Source organism: Triticum aestivum, chromosome 2D, assembly GCF_018294505.1.
Source record: "Triticum aestivum cultivar Chinese Spring chromosome 2D, IWGSC CS RefSeq v2.1, whole genome shotgun sequence".
NCBI classification, from domain to species: Eukaryota; Viridiplantae; Streptophyta; class Magnoliopsida; order Poales; family Poaceae; genus Triticum; species Triticum aestivum.
The window spans coordinates 422,728,911-422,747,128 of record NC_057799.1 but is presented as its reverse complement, the minus strand read 5'-3'; the positions used below and the strand labels follow the sequence as shown (position 1 = coordinate 422,747,128).

The window sequence follows — 18,218 nt, the reverse complement described above, 5'->3', positions numbered from 1 at the left end:
TCTTCCATCCGATCTTGCCGTGAGAGCGACTTTGGAGGTAAGAAAACGAATGGTTCAGATTTGGAATCTCCCCATTCGGCTATGCAATGTGTTTTGCCCTCTATATCCGATGTCTTTTGATAAGATATCATGATAGCATCGGTTTTCTCAATAGAATTTAACCTTGGCTTTAGATTTTTGAAAATTAAATAGTTAGAACACACATGTCTCAATTGAGACCAAATACAAGCCAAGTAAGAAATAATCAAAGCTGCCCAATTAGATATGAACTTTAGATGCAATGGGGAAAGCCTTGGTTGTAAAAATAAGTCACTACCAGTCTGTATAAAATGGCGTAATGGGTTGACTGATATGCTCAATAACAATTTTATTGCTAACAAGTAAATTACCCTTCTTCATTGGTCTTTCAAAATTACTTATGAGGATTTTTCGAATAGATGCATCAACAATAAAGTTGTGACCAAATCTTAAAATAGGTAAATTACTTGCTAGACATACCTCTTCAAATATGTTGGGAGAGCATGATGGTGGTGTGACTTGAATAATATCTTGCTCCACCTTGTTATGGCTCCCCAACGCCTTTATCATCTTTTTCTTGATTCCGTGCATCGTTACATTGAAGATCTTTGTCAACCGAACTTTATTCGGCTAGTTGTTCTATTCCTTGTAGCTCATCAATTTCTATGGCACGAAACTCATAGGGCAGGAAGTAGGTTCCATTAACTTCAGAAAAATCAAGCATGGCCGTTTTGCTATGCTTGCCATGCCCTTCCTCAATAATGCTTGCCTCTTTGGATTTGATGGACTCGGAATATATACTACTTGATTCGGCTTTTTCAACCGAAACACTTTCATGTTCCGAATCATCATTCTTTTCATTGATTCTAACAATTGTCAAGGCTTGTTTTCTTTGAGCCAAATCTCTATTAATTCTCTCCTGACGAAGTACTTGCACCCTATCGCGTAAAGCTTTAACTCCCCTCTCAATTTCAGCCCGCTCTAGATCAGTTTGCCCCCCAATGCTTTTAGGATCTTTCGACAATGAATTGTTAGTGTTGCCGAAATTTTGCAATTGTGTAGGGGGTGTATAATATGTTGCGGTACTAGGTGGAGGTGTGTGCACTGCTGTATAACCATATGTTCTCTCGCCAATTCTGTCAATTGATGAAGTTTCATCTTCTTGCAAAACTCTAGCCTTTATTGCAGCATAATCAGGAAACAACCCCTTTTCATATTGTTCAAGGCAAAGAGCACTAATCCTCTTGCTTTGTGCCAAGCTCTTTTTTAACGCAACCACAACCGCTTCTGGAAGGGATTGCTCCACAATACTTTCAGATTCTTTCGGCAATGATTCGTGAGTGTTGCCGAAATTCATGAATTGCGTAGAGCATGCATTATATGCTATAGTATTAGATGACGTCACATGTGTTCCTGCAAAATTTTCACTTATTCGGCTATGACCATGAAGGTGCGGGGCCGAATTATGAACATCTACAGTTGCATACAGTGCTGAAAAATTACTAACATGAGGTGCAACATTTGATGGTTGAGAGTAACTGGCCGAATAGCTAGTAGTAGCATGGCCAATTCTCCCATCCATCGGCAAGGTTGGATTCACATATTGCAAATTAGTTGCCAATGAATAAAAGGGTGAAACCCCTTTCTTGCGTGGCATTGGAAATTCTAACATGCGGTGTTTCAAATTTATTAACCGAACTCACCATGTTGTTCATCGTCATAACGATTTGTGGGGTTGCCGATGCATAAGAGTTGGGATACATATGGTGCATGTTACTAGTATCATAAGAAGTTGAAGCATGCAAATTACTTTGAATCGGCCCTTGCACGTAATTAGATGCATGATTGAAAAAACTAGGGCTGGCCGATAGAGTATTCTCATTGAACAATCTAGTAACATCATATGAATTATTTGCATCTACACAAGGGGATTGAGTATTCATATTACCTTTGTAGACTGGAAACCCTAGATGGCAATCTCTTCGTAGCAAGAACGGGCTGGAGACCGTCCAAAGCTTCGTCCCCAGCAGAGTTACCAAAAAGTGTGTTCGCACACGAACACGTCACCATGTACCCTCGACACCGGGGGTGATGCCCGCAGCTCACGTCGAAGGAGACCCAACCGGAAGCGTGGTACGCAGGCAATTCGACGGGTGCTTTTTGAGAACCTGAAACCCTATACGCCCGGGAGGGACCCCGTCTAGACGAGCGGCGGCTGTGGGCTGCCCTAGGTCGACCTGATCGCCCCTAAGACCTTGTGGATCGCTGCCCTCCATGATGAAGAACGAACGAAGAACGAGAAGAAAGATACAAGGGGGAGATAGAAAGTAGATGAACACGAAAAAGCAGTAGATTGATTTGTTCGGTTGTGTGTTGTTCAATCGGCCGTCACCTCTCATCTATTTATGAGGCGGTTGGACTTCCCGTACAAGAAAAGGACTAAAAATTATGTCCAAAACATCAAAAACCCTAACCTAACTCGGACAGGAATCTTTGGCAATTTTTCGGATCAACTCGGAGCCACCGAGTGGTTCGTTTTGGTCCCACCGAGTGAACGTTGCCAACTCTCTATATCCTTTTGTAATTTCCCGGATCAACTTAGTCTCACCGATTGGTTTGCTTCGGTCTCACCGAGTGAACGTTGCCAACTCTCTGTATCCTTCTGTAATTTTCTGGATCAACTCGGTCTCACCGAGTCAAATCAACTCGGTTGGTCCGAAATGACTCTGTAACTTCTGTTTCTGACCTTGTTTTGCCTTCACAGGTTGTATAGGACCTCGGATTAGGACGACTTTTATATCAAAATCGACCGTTTCGACGAGACGCACAACTTTCGTGTTGAAACATTTTCCATAAGAGGCCATCTTAATTGAATTTCTTGCCATTCTTTAATCTGGTGTCAACATGAGTATCTCTGAACCTGTCATAACTATTGCTTCCGAGCTATGTTTTAAACCATCTTCATATCCATCTTGATCTTCTTAAAGAGAGTCATCCCATGGTGACTTCCAATCCTAAGTTTGAATTAATCTTGACATAGCTTTAAGCAACTTTTACGATTGTGCTACTTTTGAGCGTCAACGGGCAGGGGCCAGCCCGATGTCGAGTCGCCGCGCCTATCGGCTGGAGGCGCACCAGCCAGGGTCAAGGAGGTGCGTCGCTAGCCTTGTGCGGGATGTGAAGGACACGATGGGGAAGAAAGGAGAAGGGCTAGGTAGGGAGGGGCAATTTTGGTATTTAGAGTGATAATCCATGGTAGTGACCTTTTTAAGGTTGGATCTCGATTTATTAAAATAATGAAATGATTAGGTTTGCGGATTGCGCTGACTTGATTGTGGAGATAGGCACCTTCAGTTTGCTCACTGTTATTGTTATTGGGAGGCCATCATGTAATCCCTTCGTCCCATAACGTAATGACAAAGACGCTTTTATATTATAGGATGAATGGAGTAATTGGGTAGATGATTTTTTTTTATTCATGAACCTTTTGTAAATGATGTAAGTTTGATTATTTGATTAATAAAGTAAGCCATGTTGGCGTTCCCTAAAGTTCTAGACTTGACACTGTTGGTCGCATTTTTCTCAATTTATTTCAGACCATCTTGCGATATGCGTTTAGTGGGAGGAGACATTTCAGCGTTTGTGGCGACTTCGTCAATCTCAAGATGATGTGTCGACCCAGTCTCTCGAAGAGATGCTCATAAAATAGGGTGTGCATGCGTGCATTTATAAAAAGAAGTGTATATGCATACATATGAGCGTTTGCGTCTTTATTGTGTTTAAAAAAATCAGATTGATAAAACAGTTACAACACGGACCAAGAAATAGAGCTCCCCAAGTAATTTGGGTACCTATACGAAGACACACGACGTCTAGGAAATAAGTGTCATGGATAGTGTCATATGGTTCCATCATCATTACTCCTTCTCAAGTTAGTGACTTCAACTCTACCATCGACGACCACCAAAGAAGCCCTCGCCACAACAACCGTCGAGATCCATGCCAGCCTATGCAAAACACTTCACCACCAGCGATCAGTGAGTTTTGACTCTATCAACGAGCATTGCAAGAGAAAAGTGATGAGCCTACATCTATACCCCTATGTAGTGCGCATAATTTTGAAAGATGGTCGTTGGATGAAGCCTATCCGACGGTGTGAAGATGGCAAATCCGAGTACTACTGGCCGTTGGATATCATCTACATTCCACCAGATTTTGCCACATGTACAATCTAGAAGACTCCATGGTTGAACTTAAGCATAATGCACAAAACTCAAAACACAAGCACTTCCATTTGTTTTAGAATCATCTGTATCATAATTGCCTAATTTTTTTTACATGAATTGTCATTATTTGTTTTTACTTTATGCTTTACAACGCACAATTGCATGAATCTTAAAATATATTAGCTTTTTTATAAAAACTAATTGATTTTGAATGAGATGAACTATAAGAATTAAACGAACATTTACATCATGCATATATGACTCAAAGCTTATATGCTATAATATGGTATTTATTTATAATTTGATTGCCAAATCTCATGCGTGCAATGCACGTGTAACTTACTAGTAGAGCAAGTATCAGAACCAGCCACCCATGTCGTGTCATAGTTGTCGTGAATGCCCCCACTTGGGCAGCTCTGACTTCACAAAGACACGGTAGGACAAGCCGCATTGATCCAAGGCCACTGTGCTAGCATCCCAGCAGCAAGCAGTGACAGGACAAACAAGCAAAGATCACATAAGACATTTCCTCCAAAAAGGACCGCCATCGCCTGATCTAGGAATCCGAAACTAGGGTTTCCCCAGAGTGAGGTGGAAAAGGAGGTAGACGCCTTCAAGAAGGTGACATTTTGAAGTAATTGTGTAGACTTCCCGTGTTATTTTGCAGCATAAAACATCAGTTTTGGAGATTGAGAAAAATGGTCAAAAAGTTCAGAGCCTAGCTATACCCAACTCTGCACATCAGAGGTGAGAGCGTTTGGCTGTTATCTCCGGTAAATGTGAAGAAGTAGGCCATTGTCGCGGCAATAATAAGCCAAAGTAGTATTTACGGTGAATCCCCAGTTAAGTAGTCATGCATTACAATAGAAATCTCTAATTGTCTTGCAAATATAGCTCTCTTAATCATTTTTCACATGTACTCGCAATTGCATTCAAGTAATGCCCCTTGAACGCACCTTGATTTCACCGGTTTCGTCCTGTGGTTTATAAATAGATTCGGCGCAAAAGACAAAACGGTCTCAACAACGCATAAATGGTTGTGAGTTTACGTTTTCATCAGCATGTGGAACTGAATCTTCCATCCGAAATTATAATGAGGTTACTCTACGATACTTTAATGGAAGTGAATCGTCTATCTATCAATTTCTTACCCTCACAAATAAAAGGTCCAATTTCTTACGATTAGGTTAGGAAATGAGAACAAGCAAGCCCATCTGATGATAGACAACCGGACATCCATTATAACTTAACTTTGATAGCCATTCATAGTTGGTAGCAATACGAATATAGACTCCACTGACGTTTATCGACAAAACAACCAGTACATCACAGGTTGCATGCAAAGTGCAGTATCTAGTGGACATGATAAACCATTCAGCAGCACCGATTTAATAATGCATCGGAAAGACATTTTGTGCGACAGATCCAGCTTGGTGAGAGCACTACATCTTCTGCATGATAACGGAGTTCTTGAGTCCAGCTTGATCAACAGTCTGCGTAGGGTCAGTCAGCTGCTTGGGTGGGAAGCCAGTCTGCAATTGATACGGCCGCGCAGCTCCTGGGCGGGATGCATCAATGAAAGACCTGATGTCGCCCACGGTGTGGTGAAGGTTAAACCGAGCGACCATGCGAGTGCCGTCCGCCAACCTTAGCTGTATAGATGTAAAGGGCTGCGAGTCGTCCACAACTATGCCAATTGACCTGGGAGCACTGCGGGGCTCTTGGGTCACAGGAGCTGGTGCAGGACTCTCATCTGCTGAAGATCCACCAAGGGTTCTACCAACACCCTGGAAAGCTGATCGAGGCCTTGCAGCTTCCTAGATGAACAAAACCACAAACAAGGTTAACATATTTAACACTGGTATACTGCAAATAAATGGAAAGGCCTACCTCATAATCTCCATGTCGTTTTATAACATTGACGTGGACAGCTGTCCTTCGATCAGCAGGCTCCAGCTCTTGGGGGCACTGGGACTTCTTGATGCTCTGAAAGTACAGGGTGAGCGTGTAACCACAAACAACTTAGTGTTCACTTCATGTTTAAATGTTTATTAATCGCAGGGGTGGATGTTGCCCTAGTTACCATACTCAAATAATGCAAAACTGACTGTGACCTAGGAAATGGAAAACAACACGTATCCAGATGATCTATAGATGAACCTCAAACTGAGAACACGTGGATTAGAAAAAAAGCTTAATAAAATCCATACCTCAAACAGCAGACTTAGGTTAAGAAGGGGAAAAGGCTAGTGACACGAAATGGTGTACAAGAAAAAACTAAGAACCAGAGCAAGTGCATATCCTGTTTTTAATGTGCTTCTCTGGCATGGTATTCGTCACAGTGCAGCGAGATATGTTTAGATTTACGGTGTATTAACAATTTAACATAGGAGTGGTTCAGGTTCCAGCTTAAGTTTCCACCCAATATGAGTTTCGGATGTTGCAGCTACATCCTACTCTCAGAACTGGTTGGAAGTAGTAATATTGGTAATGCTACAAATTGGGTCCTCTAGTAAAAAATTGATGGAACTGTGTAATTACTATTTCGTCATGATGACTTGGGTCATAACCTACACTCCTATGAAACCCCTAGTACACTATTAAGTATAACAACCGTCCTCAAATATAAACTCTATATTTAAAGCATCAAAAGGCATGCAAAAAAATGAAGGCAGCACACAGCAACATAGGGAGGTGATGAAAATACATACTGAAAACAACTACTGGTATACGACAAACTAAAATTGACAGAAATTTTCAAAAAGATTCATTGTAACCTCGATGAAGTCTGCATTTGCAGGGTCGTCATAGCCTCTTAGTGGACCATCATCTACTGTGAAACCATTGTTCCAGAAATGTATATTGTGAAGAACATCCTGCGGTGGTTGAGGAGCAGCTGGTGCTGTCTGCGCATCCACTGAAAGCAGACGACCTGTTCCTGCAAAGCTGGTTGAGCTGGAAGATTGGCCTTCAAAAGAAGGCAGTGGAACTTGCTGAGCACCCATCACTCTAGCTTGCTCAAAGATTGAGTCCACATTATTTCTCCTTGTTGGATCTTGAACAAGCATCCCACTGCACAGAAGCAAAAGACAAATATAGGAAAAAAATAATTATTCAAGTACGAATGTAAATATTCAAAAGCAATCAGAACACCCAAACTAAACATTATTGAGATCTACACGTGCTATGAAGTATACCTCTGTTCCATAATTATCATCGTGGTTTTGTTTCAAATTTGAACTAAAACCATGACAATAATTATGGAACGGAGGGAGTAATAACTCTAGAAGGGGAACAAAAAAGGCACAGAAAAGCATATAGACCCTAAATGCAAGAAAAGTACTCCCTCCGTTCCTAAATATAAGTCTTTGTAGAGATTTCACTATGGACCACATACAGATGTATGTAGATGCATTTTAGAGTGTAGATTCACTCATTTTGCTCCGTATGTAGTCCATAGCGGAATCTCTACAAAGACTTATATTTAGTAATGGAGGGAGTACAACAGATTCCACTTTGGACGGACCACTAGCAATAGGTCCATTTATTCTTATTAACGCAGTTCATCTGTAATATGTAGACATTTCCAGAGGAGTGTTCAAGCTCAGGTGCTCTAGTCACGATGCATGATAAGATGGCACTGAACCTGCAGGCCAAAAGAGGTCCAGAAGTCCAGATGGATGAAAAAAGGGGGGGCAATATTAGTACTAAGGTGCAGATAGACCAACAGCCCACACTGAAGCAACGTAATATCCAGCCTTTGGGAAGGCATGCAACATAATCTAGAATCCTTCCACACGGCTTCTTATAGCGGTAAGGTGCAAAAAATAGTTATCTAATATACATATATAAACTTTAGAAAAAAAATGGTATAACAATATAAGCTGTCTTTGATTGAAGTGGAGTCATGCGACATCAGATATTTGTCAACCTGATTATCGTGAAGAGATGCATGATGCATCACTAGAATTATGACCACCATACAACATTTACACGGGTACTTTTTTTTACCATGCATTACATACAGCAACTTTGACAGATAGATATAGTTTATTGCAACTGGTAACAGCAGCAAGAAATTACAAGGCTATTATTAACACCGAGACAGACTGGAAGCAAGAAACAAAATACTACTATCACTGCGTAGAAAATTAAAGACATTTGCCTACGACAAGTACATATGTGGATGCCATTATACAGTTGACAATATTGTATATATCCATATCCTGGAAGTTGAAGCAAACCAAAAGCGAACTGATGATAGCATTGTTGTTTTGGATATAAATGGTTTGGAACTATTGGAAAACTATAAACAGCCCATCATATCCCACCGCCTGTATGTTCATGGTAATGATAGTTGAGGATGACTAAATCAGGTAGAGTCATTCTATTCATCAAACTAAGGACTAGGTGATCAGATGATCTGTGTTGTGACGGGTTGATAACACTAAACAAGATCAGAATGAAACGTGATAGCATAAGTACATTAAACTGAACTGAATTATTTGGCGTTGTTTCTCTAGTAGTTGTTGACATTGTCAACCAATGATAAGATGGCACTGAAACTTCCCCAAACATTGTTCACATCTAAGTCCTATATCATTGATTTTTCACCCGGAGATTCGTGTGGGTATTTTCTCTCTTTTTTATTTTCCTTTTTTATGCTTGATGATTGAGTCACTTAGATATGCAATAAGTAGGGCACATCTAGATGTGCGCCAGACAGACCCATAAATCTAATAGCAAAGCCTACACTTCAGCGGAACCAATACATGACCAAACTAAACTAATCCGATCTTGAATAAATTTGCCTGCAAAAAGTATCAATTTCCAATCGTTCGTGCCGATCTAATCTGAGCAGCATTGAACACTACACCTACCTCTCAGTACTCGGTGGTCAGCGCTAACCTAGTAAGGTTTAACCTGTGTCTAATCTGAGCATGCCAAAAGAATCCAACCGACGTAGATCAACCGCCGACAAAAAAAATCTAAATCCGATGATCTATGCGGATGCCGCTCTTCAATCTACGCCTAACTAGACGATAGCAGCAGGAGGCGGGGATCCCGATGCCCACAAGCGATCGCCGCCAAATCTAGACAGGGCAATACAAAATCTGCTAGGAGGGAGATGGAGAAACCTCTTCTCGCCGCCGGTGTAGTACTCCTGGGGCTCATCGGAGTCGCTGCCGCTGCCGCCTGCGCCTGGGAATCCGGAGGGGCCGCGGTTGATGTCGGCGAGGGTGCGGATGCCCCCGCGCCCGCCGGACGGCGCCGGCTTCTTCCCGCCGTTGCCGTTGGAGGAGCTCATCGCCGACGTGTTCGCGGTAGGGTTTGGTTCGCGGTCGCGTCGTGTACTCTGCTCGCAAGTCGCGGACTGCTTTCGCTGTGGTTGGTTTGGGATATACGGAGCTGCGGTTGCGGGGGTATCACGCTATAAAATAGGCAGAAAAAATCTGGAAACTCCGAGGCATGATCCATGGGCCCGCGTTAACAGACGTGGCCCGGCCTAGTAGAAGCCCTTAAAAGCCCAAACGAGTATGCTCCTCGCCTTCCCTTTTGTTTTTGTTTTTGCGATGGACGTTGAGAACAACTAGCTGGAGGCTACAGCCTGTTCTAAAAAAAAAAAAAAAAACCGGAGGCTACAACCTCTGGAAGCAGACGAGACTTTTTCTCCTGTACCAGACTTCTCCTGAAAACCTAGCTGCGACCACCGCCTCCACCTCCACCATAGATCAGTTCCCCCTCCCCCGGCTGGTCACGCCGGTGTCAGGAGGGGCGGGTAATCCGATTTATGAGTAGTATTTTTATTAGAGATTCGTTATGGTTTTAGTAGTCGTCTTCTTCATCATTGGAGAACATAGTCTACAATAAGTAATCTTGGGCCCTTCATTCGATGACGAGATCTCCTTCCCGACGTCAATGGTGGTGTCGGAAGATTAAATTTGTTTAGGTTTGGTCCTTCAGATCTTGCTTCGCCAGATCGATTTTGAATTATTTCTTATGGTCGCCGCGAGGAGGATTGTCCTTGCAATATCTATCTCGACTGCTACATCATTGGCAATGGTGATTCGTGCTCTCGGCTCCCATCGATGTTAGCCTGGTTGTTTGGTTCTTTTTCCCTAAAATACCGGTGTTAGTACTCTTACCGATGTTGGTTGATTACTTTAATGGATGTGTGCGGGCATCACAACCTTTGGATTGCGGCTCAAATTAAAATTATGGGAGAACCCTCATTAGTATTTGCAGGTCTGTGCTTTGATATCTCTGTTATTTTCCTCGGCAACCTTTGGAAAAATACAAGATTGTGTCGTGAAAAAAGTAAGAGTTTGAAGATCTCAAAGATTTGCTCATTTCTTTTAGAATTTATTTTGTAATCGCTGCCAACTCTTATATCTCTACCATGTACTATTCGCTGCTATAAATATAGTGACGTGGACATGGCTTATATAGATACGACCAACTTTTCTTCTAGTTCGTGTGCTCAGTTTTTTATCCGCAATTTCAGATTGCAATTCACTTTTGTTTTTGTCGGTTCTTCGGTTGCTTGCAGGAACTCGAACCTCGTTGTTCAGGTTGATCGTGCCTACCGTAAGGTCAATAACCATCAGACATCAGAGATTAGTTTAGCGATTTCGAGGTGTATCGTCGGGTACGGTATAGTTGGATCGTCAAGGTCAAAATCCACCAAATCGATAATTATCCCCACTTTCATCCAAAGATCGGGCCGCCGTCACATCAAGTGGTATCAGTTTTCAGGTTCATTGATGAAAGATTTACCGTATTCTTAGATTAGTTTATTTTTCTGTCCTATAACCCAAAAAAAGCCAAAAAATTATATTAGTTCATCCTTTACACCTATCTTTTTTAGCCTTAAGCAATTTTTGCATCTAGTATTTGTGTAGTTGAATTTTTGGTCGCATTCATCCTAAAAAATAGTGCTGGTTTAGATTAGTTTGGAGAAAAGGTGTCTACTAGATCAAACTTTTTTTGTCCACCATAGTTTCTGCTGCAAGTTCGTCCATATTCTGAAAAGAAAAAAAATAGAGTTAGCGATCTGTTGTTTTCAATTTGTGTTGAGTTCGGACGTCTGTGTCTTTCTCTGCTACAGTTTTTGTCAGGTTCGCATTGCAGATTCCTACATCGACGCTCGGTCCATATAAGCTTTGCGCTCCGCGAGCTACCAGACATCCTGGCACAGCGTGTCTGCTGCCCCGCGCCGCTTCGCCACAACCTACACTCTACGCCAGCAGCCAACTGCTCCTGTGCATTACAACATCTCCCGCCGTTCGCCCCCCCCCCCCCCCCCCCCAGGCGCTTGAAATATCACCGCCTGAGGGCACGCCGACGGTATTTTCGGCGTGGGGGCGGGTGGTTTCCCAACCGCCGCCCGAAGCCCAACCCAGACGCCGTCTTTTTGAAAAATAAACTCGGCCAAAATTCGGTCAAAAATGTCAAAATTCGACCAAATTCGACACATATTAGTCGATTTCATTGATATTTGTACATAAAAACTAAAAAAACATAATTCAAAACTAAAAACATAATAAAAACTACTGTGTGCCGTGCGCCGCCCCTCCTACAGGCCGAAGAACGTGCCGAAGGCGTTGTAGTCGTCGTTGTCGTCGCCGCCGTCGTCGGCCTCCTTCTTCACGCCGTCAGCATCTGTGCTGGTTCCCTGCCCTGCGTCGCCTTGGCGGACGGGTTTGGTTGGCGGCGATGGTGCGTCATTGTCGTCGCTGTCCTCGTGGACGATGACGCCGCCCTCGTCGCGGCCGCGGCGACAAGCGGCGAACACCTCGAGGGCGCGGCGCTGGCGCTCCGTCTCCAGCCAGACATAGTCCTCCCGCGCCCACTTGATGGCGGCCTCGTCGTCGAGGGTGGCCATGTCGCCATGCTCGCTCTTCACGGTGACGAGCCCCGGCTCTGTCTTGGGCTTGACGAGGCGGGAGGAGGAGGAGCCACGGCTGCCCTCGTTGAAGACGAGGGCGCCACCGCGGGTGCGCCGCCCGAGCGGCGTCTCCACGGGCTCGGGCTTGACGCTGGCGAGCGCCGGCGGTCCAGACGAGTGGGAGTGGGAGGAGGAGGAGGACGACGACGAACCACCCACCATGTGCCGCGGCAGCCAAATGTCGTCGCCGCTCCAGCGGTGGACAGGCGCCGGGGCCGCCAGGTACTGGAGCGGTGGTTGGTTGCCGCCCTCGAGGTGCTCGAGGACGAAGTGCACCGTCCACCCGGGGACGCCCCACCACAGGCGGCGGCCGTCGGCGTTGTGGTGCCCCCTCACCGGCACATTGTTGGTGGAGGCGAGCTGCTCCTCGTGACGGCATTGGAAGTATGCCGCCCAGCTGGCGTGGTTGTCGGCGGCATACTCGGGGCGGCCTCACACCTCCTCCGGCAGGGAGGCCCGAACGCGCTCGATCTCGTCGTGGAAGTAGGCGGGGTGCTCAGCGTCGGGCTGCGAGGGGACTGGGACGCCTCTGGTGCTGAGCCTCCATCGCCCCGGCGCGCACATGTTAGGCGCCGCCGGGTAGTTGGCCTGGTGGAGGAGGTGCGCCTCCTACTCGTGCAGGGGCCGTTGGCCGCCGCACCATCGCCTGGGAAACGCTCGCCCATTGGAGGATGTAGACGCGGTGGCTCGTGTCGGGGGGAGAGAGACGAGATGGGGCGGCGGCGAGGAGAGAGGAACTGCGGGCGAAAGAGAGTGTGACCACCGACGAGGAGGGAGTGGCTTTTTATAGCCGCCGAGGGACGGCAGGCGTGTGTGTACGCGAGGCGGGAGGGGGACGGCACGTCGCCGGGCCATCACTGTGCCTCCCGTGAGGAATCAATGGAAAGCTGACCGGCAGCAGCTTTGGCATTGATTCCCCGCGAGAAACGAGGCGATGAGGAAGACGAGATGCAGCTGGACGCTGACTCGGCGGGCCCGCGGGACTTTCGCGCCAAAAACGCTTCCCCAGGGGGCCCCGGGCGCCCCAACGCGCTGGGTTCGGCCTGGGTCCGTCGGCGCCCATTTCGGGCCTAACCGGCGAAATTTAGGCTTTTGGGGGCGCGGTTGGGTCGATTTTTAGACGCCGACGGTAAAAAAAGGCCTCAGGGGCCTGATGGGGGGAGGGGCGAGTGGAGAGGCTCTTAGTACTACTAGTCACTACAATTTCCAAGCTCTCAGGAATTAGAGGCTTGGGAGCGCTCGAGCGTTTTTTTACAAGGTGGACCCCTATGGTCAATGGGTTCTGAGCTGGTCAAACATTTGCTTCGTGTCGCTTTTTAGAAAAATTCACCAATATATGCGTACTCCTCCGGTCTTTTTTACTTTACGTATTAGATTTGTATATCAAGTCAAATTCTACAAAGTTTGACCAAAATTATATTAGAAAAAATATAAACATCTATAGTACCAAATATATATACTGTGAAACTACATTTCATAATTAATTTTACCATATTAATTTGGTATTGTGAATGTTAATACTTTTTTCTATAAGTTTGGTCAAAGCGGAGATACTTTAACTTCGGACAAAACTTACATGCAAACTAAAAAGGACCGGAGGAAGAAGGAGGCAAATCGCAAAACGGCAACGTCCTTCCCTGATTTCCTCACGCGCCGCCTCAAAAGCAAAATTCAAGGTTTGTCTCTCCTCTCCTTCTTTATTTACGCCGACGCCGCTCGCTCTCGCTTGCTCTAGTATCCTCTGCGTTACTGTCGTTGCTCTGCTGCTAATCCTCTGTTGCTCTGCTGCTAAACTTTGATCTGGAGGGAGGTTGATGCTGGTCGAGCAGCTATATCCCCATTATCCCTTTACTCAACTCCGAATTCACATGCTCGACCATCATGAGGTTTGGATTCAAGGGTCTCTTCCCTTCTCATCCCAACTGGATTTGGTTGGTTCGCGTTCGAGTTTAGACGGGGAATCATTTGTTCGAGCTGCCGCACGGCCTGATTCATCGGCGGGAGGGACTCAAGGAATGATTCTGGTGGCCAAGGAGTTCGGTTCCCTGCCATGGCCGGGCGTTGTGGGGCGCAACGGAGGAGGGCCCTTCTTCAACGAGGGTGTCACCACGCGAGGGCGGGGGGTCACCGGTGGGCGAGCTTTGGTCGCGGACACGTGGAGGCGGAGATGGGCTCGGGAGACACCACGAGAGCGAGATGGACCTGGCCATGTTCATCAGCAAGTTTTTGGAGAGCGATAGTGGAGGAGGCACGGACTCGCGCGACAGCAGTGACGGCAAGCTCGGTGGGCTCCCGACCTCGCCGACAAGATATCGGTATGTTGCTCTAGGCTCGAGCGTTTTTTTTACAAGGTGGACCCCTATGGTCAATGGGCTCTGAGCTGGTCAAACATTTGCTTCGTGTCGCTTCTTAGAAAAATTCACCAATACGTGCGTACTTCTCCGGTCTTTTTTACTTTACGTATTAGATTTGTATATCAAGTCAAATTCTACAAAGTTTGACCAAAATTATATTAGAAAAAATATAAACATCTATAGTACCAAATATATATACTATGAAACTACATTTCATAATTAATTTTACCATATTGATTTGGTATTATGAATGTTAATACTTTTTTTATAAGTTTGGTCAAAGTAGAGATACTTTAACTTCGGACAAAACTTATATATAGACTAAAAAGGACCGGAGGAAGTAGAAGGCAAATCTCAAAGTAGCAACGTCCTTCCCTGATTTCCTCACGCGCCGCCTCGAAAGCAAAATTAAAGTATAGTCTCTCCTCTGCTTTCTTTATTTACGCTGGCGCCGCTCGCTCTCGCTTGCTCCAGTATCCTCTGCGTTACTACCATTGCTCTGCTGCTAATCCTCTGTTGCTCTGCTGCTAATCTTTGATCTGGAGGGAGGTTGATGCTGGTCGAGCAACTATATCCCCATTATCACTTTACTCAACTCCGAATTCACATGCTCGACCATCATGAGGTTTGGAATCAAGGGTCTCTTCTCTTCTCATCCCAACTGGATTTGGTCGGTCCACGTTCAAGTTTAGACGGGGAATCATTTGTTCGAGCTGTCACACGGCTTGATTCCTTGGCGGGGGGGGGGGGGACTCAAGGCATGATTCTGGTGACCAAGGAGTTCGGTTCCCTGCCATGGTCGGGCGCCATGGGGCCCAATGGAGGAGGGACCTTCTTCGATGAGGGTGTCACCACGCGAGGGGGGGGGTGGGTGGGTGAGCTTTGCCCTCGGACACGTGGAGGCGGAGATGGGCTCGGGAGACACCACGAGAGCGAGATGGACCTGGCCATGTTCATCAGTAAGTTTTTGGAGAGCGACAGTGGAGGAGGCAGGGACTCGCGTGACAGCAGCGATGGCAAACTCGATGGGCTCCCCGACCTCGCCGACAAGATATCGGTATGTTGCTCAGTGAAAATGAAGAAACACACCAAATATCCCAACAAACAAACAAACAAACAAGCAAACAGTGCGAAATATCTACAACACAAGCATGGAAAATACACTCCATCTATGAAAAATGGCGCAGCAAGGCGCGCGTCATCCACTAGTCCTCGCTAATCTCAAACACCAGCGCATAGCTAACTCCCGTAACACCTTGACTACTAGTCCTAGCTAATCTCAACACCAGCGCATAGCTAGCTCACGTAGCACCTTGTCCAGTAGCCTTGTATTTTCCTTTTCTCTCTGGTGACTTAATTTGTGTCGGCTACTTCTACTAGCACCCGGCCTGAGCAAAAAAAAAAAAAGAGCAAAAGAAAAGAAAAGAAAAAGATTTGCAAAGTTCTGGCCGGTTTGCATCTTTTGAACAATCTGTTTTGCTGTTCATACTTCTACTCTATTCATATAACCGATAATTGCTGGACATTTTTCTACTCATGGTTGCCATACACTGTGTTTATACCTCACTTATATCCAGCTATTTAGAGTTATCATATTTTCATCGATTTTCACTCACTTCATTCGGTATCTGGGTTTTTAGATTATTTTCTCTCTTAGTAGTCGACTGCCAGCACTAGTTAGGAGTTTGAGCAATTTTTTAGCTTGCATTAATTTTTGCTTAATTGTGCCACATATTGTGAGTTGAGAAAATCTTAGCCAAGCTCCACCTCGTATATTATACCTTGTTCGGTCACTTGGCAATCGTTATATCCAACTTTGATAACTTTTGATTGCGCCAAAGCCGGCAACCACTGCAGCACGGTAAGAACGGGTAAGAGCTTGGTAATTGCTAGAGTGTTGAGAAAAATTTCCCCACCACTATAGGAACATTATATGTGATTTTGTTTTTGTGTGGTACTAACCATAGCAAATTCTGGAGCGGCCAACAGTTAGATTGCGTCTATTGTGGGAGATGACTTGCCATATCTTGATACAGGTCACTCTTTCCCACCATAGAATGCACGACGACCGCTACAATATGTATATCAAGGTAGAAGCGCACATGATCAGGTTATCTCTTTGCCACAATTTGAGGGCAAATATGAACCCGATTCGTATATTGATTGGGAGATGGAGGTAGAAGAAATCTTTGGTAGCCATGATTTTTCCGAGCATAGGAAAAAAAATGACGTCACTAAAAGTTTTTTCCAGTTTTGCTTCAGTTTGGTGGAGAAATTATTGCCAGGAAAATATTTATAATAGACCTACTACATGGAAATCTTTAAAACTTGTTATGAGAAACCGATTTGTTCCTTCATACCATGCCAGTGATTTGCTTAGAAAATTGCAACGTTTAGCACAAGGCAGTAACACTGTTGAAGAATATTATGATAATTTGTGTACTGCTTTGCTTCGTTGTGGATTAGAAGAATGTGAAGAAGATTTTCTGATTATATTTTGCAGAGGTTTAAACCATGATATACAAGACATAATATTGCATGAAGAACTATATTCTGTCAACCATTTGTTTTGTCTTGCCTGTAAAGCTGAACAGAAATTAAGAGGACGAGTGATGCGGAGCATCCCTCGACCATCCACATGGACACTCCGACACCACCACAAGCACGAAGAGGACAAATGACAAGAGCATGTGCACGCGCCATCGAGACCGAGGTCAATTCTTTCCTCTTCGAGTGTCGTTCGGATTCACTTGAGAATTGGGTTCTACCTCAAATGGAAATGTTGTGCATTCTTAGGTACCAAGAAGACGATCGTGACGAGGCTAGGACGGAGACCCAAGCACCCAAGGAGAAGGAGGAGGAGGGAAGCCACGAAATGCGCGAAGGAACGGAGGCTCTGGACACTCCATGCACCCGGCCCCCGCTGCCCCCGGGTGCCGGGCCTTCGACCGCTCCCTGGGCCAGCCCTCTGGTCACCCCGGGTGCCTGGCCAACTTCGCCCCGGGTGCCCAGCCAGAGCCTGGGCGTCGTCCCAGCTCGCCCGGGTGCCCGGCCCCTCGCCTGGGTGACAACCGCCCACCTCGGGTGCCCGGGCCATCACCCCCGGGTGCCTGCCCCCCTTCAGCTCCGAGGTCGTGGCCCTCTGGATGGTCCGAGTGCCCCCCTGATGCATCTTCCTCCGGGTGCCCGGGCCACTTTACCCCGGGTGCCCGAACTCCTCCGTTATGCCTGCATGCATTTTGGGTTAAAAAGACCCTTGTACCCCTTTTTCCTCTTATTTCGTCCCTAGCCTATAAAAACTCTTCCCCTAGCTCATTCTTAGGGTCGACAAAGTATTTGATACACACTAGAGAGCTTTGCTCCTTGTATCCCCTCCTCTTGGAGATCAAGACCCCTCTTTGGGAAGAATCCCTGTGGATTATCAAGGCCTCCTCTTGGAGAAGTTCAACATCAAGACCTCATCTCCTTGGAGTGGGAAGAACTCTACCCTAGTGCCATTTTCCTTGAATTGTTCTTGTATACTTGTGGATCTCATGTATGCTACTCTAGTGGATGTGTTATTTGGGCTTGTTTGAGTGATTCTCTTCTTGTGTTCTTGTGTGTTCATCACTTTTCCCCCACCTCCAAGTGTGAAAAGATCTCATGTAGGGTTTCACCCTACAACGTCTTGGT

The 18,218-nt window shown here is 45.6% G+C and overlaps 1 protein-coding gene across 1 annotated transcript; it reads right to left on the bottom strand.

Annotated features, from left to right (window-relative positions):
- Positions 1-5,462: 5,462 nt before the first annotated feature.
- On the bottom strand, positions 5,463-9,650 carry LOC123053567 (plant UBX domain-containing protein 4). Its single transcript, XM_044477037.1, has 4 exons — positions 9,383-9,650; positions 7,022-7,316; positions 6,135-6,230; positions 5,463-6,061 (listed from the first exon to the last, which is right to left on the bottom strand). The coding sequence occupies exons 1-4, from the start codon at positions 9,550-9,552 to the stop codon at positions 5,687-5,689; spliced, it is 936 nt and encodes a 311-aa protein (XP_044332972.1). The 5' UTR covers positions 9,553-9,650; the 3' UTR covers positions 5,463-5,686.
- Between the last annotated feature and the right edge of the window lie 8,568 nt (positions 9,651-18,218).